A 7,535-nucleotide genomic window follows, 5' to 3' on the forward strand; every position below is an offset into this window, starting at 1 on the left:
AAGTTTATTTGTTTAAGAGGTGCAGTTACTTTATTTCATTTGGAGAAAATCTTTGGTCCTGGTTTTTCCCACCACCTTCAGGACAAACTTCACTGCTATGGAAGTGAAGTTCCTCCCTCCACAAAGCAGATGAAGCTCATTTTAGAACGTGAAAACACATGAAATGACCACAGAAGCTCAGACATCCCAAATCAATTGTCCCTTAAACCCTTTAAAGCTGACAGTGAGGGTCACTGTGGCTGCGAGCGTTAGAGCGCCCCCTGCCTGACATTAAAGTCAGATCATCCACCCAGAGGATCTTTCCTGACCATCAGCAGTGAGCATGAGAAGAATTAAAAGCAGCAGGCGTGGTGGTTTGTTTCCTTTTATTCTCCAATAAATGTCTTTACAAATGTTCTCAGACGATGACAGCATGCCTCATCTCGAAGGCCGAACCGAAGGCCACACAAAGGACACTTGGAAAACGTGTTTACAGAAACTAAAAGAACTGGTCTGTTTCACACTTCCACAGTTTTCAGAAGCTCTTCAGGGGAAACATTCACACAAGGTTCAAATCCTGCCGTCGGACACAATAAATAGTTTCCAGAGCAAAGAAGAAAAAAAACGACACTCAGCAGACACTCAATCCTCGACACGTTTGCTTCAAAAATTAACTGTTACTGCAAGTATTTAATTTGTAAAACCAAATCAACTGGACTTTTGTTTGGAGGCTTCCCCAAAACGGCTGAGTGGTCAGGATCGTAGACGTTCATCTGGATTCACACTTTCAGTCACTCGATCAAATTAAAACAGTAAAATCAAACAGTGAGGCTGATAAGATTCATGGTTCAGTTTCTCTAATAAAACAGCAGCAGCGTCGAACCGGGAGGAATGTAGCCGAGTGATTCAAAACTAACAAAAAGATTTCACAGTATGACAACCAATTTATCGTGAGGGACTGAGGGAAGCGTGATCTACCAGGATGATTCAGCACAGACGAGTTCACGTGATGAGGTCGGGGAGTCTGAGGACGACTCCGCTAAAGCTTCAGCCTTTCTTCTCCTCCAGCGTCTTGTGGAGCTCGTCGGCGTCCTCGGCGGTCTTGACTCGGACGAGCAGGGGGACGGGGCCGCCGGGGTTCTTGTCGTCGATGGGCGGGTTGGGGACGCACACCACCATCACGTTGTTCTTCCCCACCCGAGAGCACGGCATGGACGACTGCACGATGACGTTCAGCAGGATGTTTCCTGAGGAGGAGGAAGAGGGACATCGAGTTCAAGTTGATTTCTGCTAAAAATGACCTTCAAATGGCTGATCATTCAGCCTGTAGAACGTCAAAGCGAACCCCATTCTGACGCTCGGTCAGGCTTGATGTCCAAACTATGAAAATACTGTCCCTGCTGGACGACAGGAAGTCCCCTCAGATAGGAAAAACATTCAAGTTTCAGAAATCTGTTCACTCGCATAACTGAACCACATTTGAAGACTGTGATGAAGCAGCCGTTCTTGTGTGTGACCAGCAGGTGGCGCCGTTTGACCACAGCACAGCCTGAATGGAAACCTGTTCCTCAAACAGTCTGCTCTTTGAAACACTGAACGTCTGCATTTTGTCTGCACTTTGTTTGTTTGTTTGTTTGTTTACCCAGGTTGGTGTCGGCACGAATGATCATCTGAGTCTTGCCCTCGGTGGTGTGTTTGAGGTGCAGCGTTCCCACTCCTTTCTCTTTGAACTCCGAGTCCTTCTTGTAGAACAGTTTGCACCTGACACAAAGAGACAGTCTGTGGGTGAACACGTACAGGAAACGCCTCATAAACAGACCCGATCACAGAGCAGAACAAACTCCGGCATCGACGGACGTGTGGATCACGTTTCAGCCTGACAGCTAAAATCTCCTGTTTTCTGAATGCAATCTGGTGAGCAGAAAGCAGAAGCTCATCCACCTGATGTGGTCAGAAGACTGAGAGGTCCTGATGTGATTAACACGCAGCACAGGACCTGCCATACGTTTCTTCAAAATAAAATCCTGTCAGCTTTTTTCCTGTGACAGTGAGAAACGCCCTCTCTTATAAAACAAAGACACGCGTTTATCCTTTAAAAGTGATAAAGACTGTGTGTCGATGACAGATGACCTCACTGTGACACGACTGGATTTAAACCATGAAAACGTGGCTGATAAACGACCAGACGTACTTCTTGGAGTAGAAGGCGTCTTCCTCCTTCACCTCCTTCACCTCCGGTTTGGGCGGCTCCTCCGACTCTTCGTCTCCGTTTTCGTCTAAAACAAGAAAAAACACAAGATGAGCAGGCTGGAATCTGCTGATTCATCACTGGGTGTGGGAATATTTTCTGAGTATGTTTTTCGTCTTCTGTGATCATCTTTAAAGGGACAGTTCACCCCAAAACCAAATCGTCTGTCCTCTTCTGTGTCGACAGTCGAGACGAGCAGCTAAACAGGAAAAATGCGGTTTTGATTACGGGGTGAACTGTCCCTTTAAGTATCCGACTGCTGTTTTGTTGCGTCGGCCATTTTAAACTGTATTCTGGTGTTTTTCAACAGATGGATGGATATGGAAATATCAGCTTCATATCAAAGCAAACTGAAGCTTCATTAAAGGCGTCAGTCGATGGACAGAAAACTCATCCGAACCGATCGAGCGCTTCAGAAAGACAAACAAAAACTCCTCAAATGTGAAGATTTTCTCATTTCCTGTTTCCCCTCACTGAATGGCTGTCGCTTCACACAGCACGACACAAACTGAGAAACTTCTTTCAGGCTTTCAGTTCTTCTGCTGATCGCTTTTCTGGATTAATCAAATGATCTGTGAAACACAAGCCACAGCTCCAAACAGTTGATACGAGACACACTGAAGAGTTTTCATTAGCAAGCTGGTGCCCAGCGGCTGCAGCTCTGGACTGAACGTTTATCTTAATTATCTGACTATTGTGTTCTCGACTGACGGAGCGACGCACAGCTCATCACGTGACATCTTTAAACTGTTCGATTTGTCCGACCGACAGTCCAGAACTCAAACAGGAAACAAAGTCCTCATATTTCGAACCTGCAGCCACCAAACATTTGACTAAAACGACTCATCGATTATCGGAGCAGTTGCAGATGAATTTTCTGTCCTAAATCGATTAATCAGAGTGTTCGTTAGCAGATTTACTGATAATGACAGGATATTCAATCTTTGAAGAATAAAAGATGACCGACGGGCGTCTCTCAGGACTTTAATCATTTCCTGACCTGCAGGCCGGGCGTCCTCGGACTTTGTCCCGCTGAAGGACAGCGGTGCAGCAGATCCAGGAGCTCCAAACAGGGAGGTCTGGCTGGAGGAGTCACCGGAGGAGGAGAAGGAGAAGCTGGGGGGAGTCGTTTTGGACCCTAAGGAGCCGAGGACCGAGCTGTCCACCTTCTGCCCGAAGTTAAACGTGACGCCGACGGTGCTTTTGTCCCGAGCCGAGTCTTCTGTCGGATTTTTGCCAAAGGAGAACAAAGCGGCAGCTGGAGCTGGAGCCGCCGAGGAGGAAGATGAGGAGGCAGGTGGAGGAGGGGAGGCTGTGGTTGGCAGCATCCCTCCCTGCTTCTTCTCCTCTGAGCCTCCGTCAGCAGAGCCGCCTCCATACTGCCGCTCGATGCTGGCCAGGTGCCGCTCGTAATCCCTGAAGATGGGGTTCAGATCGCACAGAGGGTTGTCGTTGACGTGCTTGGTGATCCAGTCCCGCACCGAGCAGTTGAGAGCGGTGAGCTGCCGGCTGTACTCCTTGTTGCTGCTGCAGGAGCCCGAGCTTTGAGTCGGGCTCGGGGTGGAGCCATTGGTCTGCTTGGAGGTGATGTCAGCGGTGGGCTTGGCGGAGGCGGGGCCGTTGAACGTTAGCCCTGAGACGACGGAGGGAGAAACGTTAGTGTGACAGCAGCTGGATGAGGCTGACAGACCCCTCCCCCACTCATCCTGCCCTGCAGCCACACACACACACACACACACACACACAGCTGATTCAGCTCCATTACACTCTGATACCAAACAAAGGAGCAGCTTTTCAACTCCATTACGCATCAACAGTCGACTGAAACCAGTGAAGATGATTTCAGGACCTTTTCCACGAGTCAGGAGAAGAATATTCAACTGATCTGAAATCAGGTCACAGTCCAGCAGTGATGCATTGTGAATGCAGAGAGAAGAGCCAGCACATGTATGCAAAGGAAGACATTACTGTCACTCTAATGTTCCTGTTAATGGTGTGCACATCCTGGTCTACAGGCAGAGACGACTCAAACAGCTCAGGTCAGCTCAGCTCCGGCCCTGAAACTCGGCTCAGACAGGAAGACGTGTCACAACACATGAACGAATCACTGCGGTGCTACAGAGACGACCCGGAGCGCGGCTTCAATTCTCCACATGCATGTTTGTTCCGGAAATAAAAATGACGACATCATCATCATCATCATCCCACAGTGAGACCGAAGTGCAAAGTCCAGTAAAATCGTGACTCACAAATAACACAAGATGATTTTCTTTGAGCCACAGAAACAAAAAGCCAAGAAGAGAAAATAACAACAACAAATCTGTCAATCTGAAATATTTCTTTTTATAAAGTCAAATGTAAAATATTGTTTGGTGCCTTCATTTACACCTGAACAGAGCAGGTTTCACGTCTGACTTGTGATCAGGAGGTGGAGCACCTGACTGTAAATTCCTCTCACATCAGACAAGAAAACAAGTCTCAGCGCCGACCTGAGGCCACCTGATTCACATTAGAAACGGGAGCCTGTTATGTCTCAGGTGTGTGCTGTACACCTGCACGTTTATGAAAATATAAAAATAGCCCCATGACAACCCAGACAGTCTTTTACTATTGTACATACTGATGAAAACATGAGTTATTTGTCATCGACGCACGCATGCACCCACACACACACACACACATTTCCATCACTTCTGGGGACATTACATAGACTTCTATTCATTTCCCGGAGGCTTAGCCACCACCTGACCATAACAATAAACATTACTTGATCCTAACCTTACATTAACCTTAAAGTAATGCTTCACCCTAACATTTAATGATTTACGTTGAGGGGACTTGAGTTTTGTCCCCATAAGTAAGGTGGGATGTGGAAACAGATTTTTGCTCACACAACTACAGGAAACCACGTCCACACACACACACACACTCTCCCACCCTTCATGTCACACCTCAGCAGGTTGACTGGTTGATTACCACATTCTGACGTGACCACAGCAGCCTGAGTGTAACCGACAACCATCCAACCTGTGCAGCCCAGCAGGCTCCCTGTTGACGAACCAAAACCAGACCTCTGACTCCATTCACACTGAAGCTAGACCTCAGCCAACAACCAGCGGGTTCGCTCTGAGGGCCGGCAGCCGTCTCCTCACCTGGTGCAGCAGAGGACGTTGCAGCAGGAGGGGATGAGAAACCTCCGAATGATGGAGTGATGCTGTTTCCGTTGGTCAGGCTACTGAGGCCCTTGAAGCCTCCGCTGTTCCCAAAACCAGAAAACGGTGCAGGAATCGAGGCTCCGCCTGCTGCCGACATGTTCAGAGAAAAGCCTTTGAAACCTTTGAAGGCTCCACCGCCCTCACTCTGAAATAAAACATTAAGAAATTATTATCTAAAAATCATTCTGATAATCAGTTCAGCAGCACAGGAAGCAGATGTACATGTAGGCTGTTTGTTATACTAATGATACATTCATAAGTTGATTTAAAACTCTGTCATTGGAGGTTTTACCTCTCCTCCAAGATTTCTGCGTTTGGCCTTTTTAATCGCCCGGTTCTTCAACACATCTTCACTTGCAACAGAAAACGTCCCAGCCTGATGGAGGACAACATTCACAGGTTCATCAGTCAGGCTGCAGCCCAAAGGCCAAACAAAGAGCTACGACAGCGTCTCTGCACAGCTCGCTGCCCGCTGCCTCCGGGTGATTTCAGCAGGTTCTGATCATCCCAACATCAGTCTGACTCACCTCCTCTCCCTCCTCCTCCTGATCCCAGTTCCTGTCCGTCAGCTCCTTATCAGCGATCCTCTTCGCCATCCCTCCTGCTCTGACACACACACACACACACACACACAGCAGAGACATGGACACAGTGGGGTCATCTTATCTAAATGGATCAGCAGTGGACAGGACTGCGTAATGCAGATGTTCACAAAATAAAATTACGACAATCATTTAAACAAAGACACGGTATGGTAAAACTCAGCACTAATAACTTTGAGTTGCTTGTACAGAACAACACATTTAAGTTTGTCACCTTTACACTATTTTCTGAAGGCTGAAGCAACTGAAAAAAACAGTCAGACAACCAGAAAACAAATGAAGCAGGTTAGCATCAAAGCACATCAGAAACCTTTACAAGCTAAGAAATCAAACAGGTTAAAGTCTGTGAGAGTCAAAGTCACATCTGAAGCAGACGACAACCCAATGAACTGCACACTGACCCAGTCCGGTAACTAACAAACTAAACGCTAGCAGTGGAAGTAATTAATACTTCAGCGATTAAATAATCTTAGCTTTAGAAACATCCTGCCCGTGAACGCATCAGTGCACTTCAGCGTCGGTGTGTTGTAAGAACACTATGGAGCAATGAACTTTGAATACCGGTGTGTAACTTAACATTAGTCCAATTCATTAACACACACCTTCCACTCACTTAACCTGTAGATATTTAAAGAACCGACTCGAAAGACATACCAATCGGTCACGTAGTCCGGTAAGACTTAACTAGCTTAACTTAGTTAGCTCGTCTTACCAGGCTAACAAGCATCATTTCCTCAACTCAAGGAAGATCATAGTTAAGTAACCGCAACGTTTCAGTCAGAATAGGGCTTAATAGGGTAAAATAGTCACATCTTAACTGTGCGGGTCTATTAATATGTTCACTGATGTATTTAAAATCCACCCTCGGTGTGGTAGCCGGTGGGCTAACAGCAGGTTCACGGCATTAACTCTGACCGGGCCCACACGTTAGCAGCTAGCAGCTAACGTCATGTTCAATACAGCTTCAAAGATAACATTCGCTCCTCATACGGATGGATGTGAATGAGTTTAAAGTTGACGTACCTTTTCTGTAATTTAAATTCCAACCTCTGCCTCTGAGTGATTGTCTGACAGCGCCACGTATCGCAGACCGTTTCAGAGATGTTTGCTAACCACCTTCTCAGGTAACTCACTGTGTTTTGAACGAGCCTCTCTCACGCCGCCATTTTACATAGCAGTGTACCCGCATGGGTTCGCGCGCCCCACTTATTTGCTCATGCGCAGCAGACGTTGCGTTCCCGTGGGATTTGTAGTCCATAACGACTGACAGCTTCTTTTCCCCGAATGCACGAGAAAACTTCATCTTTAACCGTGGTGCAACAACGTAAAGCACTTTGCAACTTTATTCTGCTGTGTAAATAAAGTTTATTTAATTTATTTACTCCACCACAAACAGGACGGGCCAGGGCTAGCTGGTTAGCATGCTAACTTCAGCTGATATCAGTGCTCCACAACATAGAGGCGTCTCTGACATAACGTCAACACTGCTGT

General features: G+C 46.9%; 1 protein-coding gene across 2 annotated transcripts; it reads right to left on the reverse strand.

The window, feature by feature from the left end:
* Positions 1–348: 348 nt before the first annotated feature.
* Positions 349–7,239, reverse strand: nup50 (nucleoporin 50). Of its 2 annotated transcripts, none has more exons than XM_046378539.1 (8): positions 7,068–7,239; positions 5,970–6,043; positions 5,735–5,818; positions 5,380–5,587; positions 3,228–3,860; positions 2,171–2,255; positions 1,622–1,740; positions 349–1,226 (listed from the first exon to the last, which is right to left on the reverse strand). In XM_046378539.1, exons 2-8 carry the CDS (start codon positions 6,036–6,038, stop codon positions 1,027–1,029), a joined length of 1,398 nt encoding a protein of 465 aa, XP_046234495.1. In that variant the 5' UTR covers positions 6,039–6,043; positions 7,068–7,239; the 3' UTR covers positions 349–1,026. The 2 variants fall into 2 exon arrangements, with proteins under 2 accessions (XP_046234495.1, XP_046234493.1); XM_046378537.1 differs by having other exon boundaries at positions 5,970–6,048.
* Positions 7,240–7,535: the final 296 nt, after the last annotated feature.

The sequence above is a fragment of the Scatophagus argus genome, chromosome 22 (assembly GCF_020382885.2).
Source record: "Scatophagus argus isolate fScaArg1 chromosome 22, fScaArg1.pri, whole genome shotgun sequence".
Classification (NCBI taxonomy): Eukaryota; Metazoa; Chordata; class Actinopteri; family Scatophagidae; genus Scatophagus; species Scatophagus argus.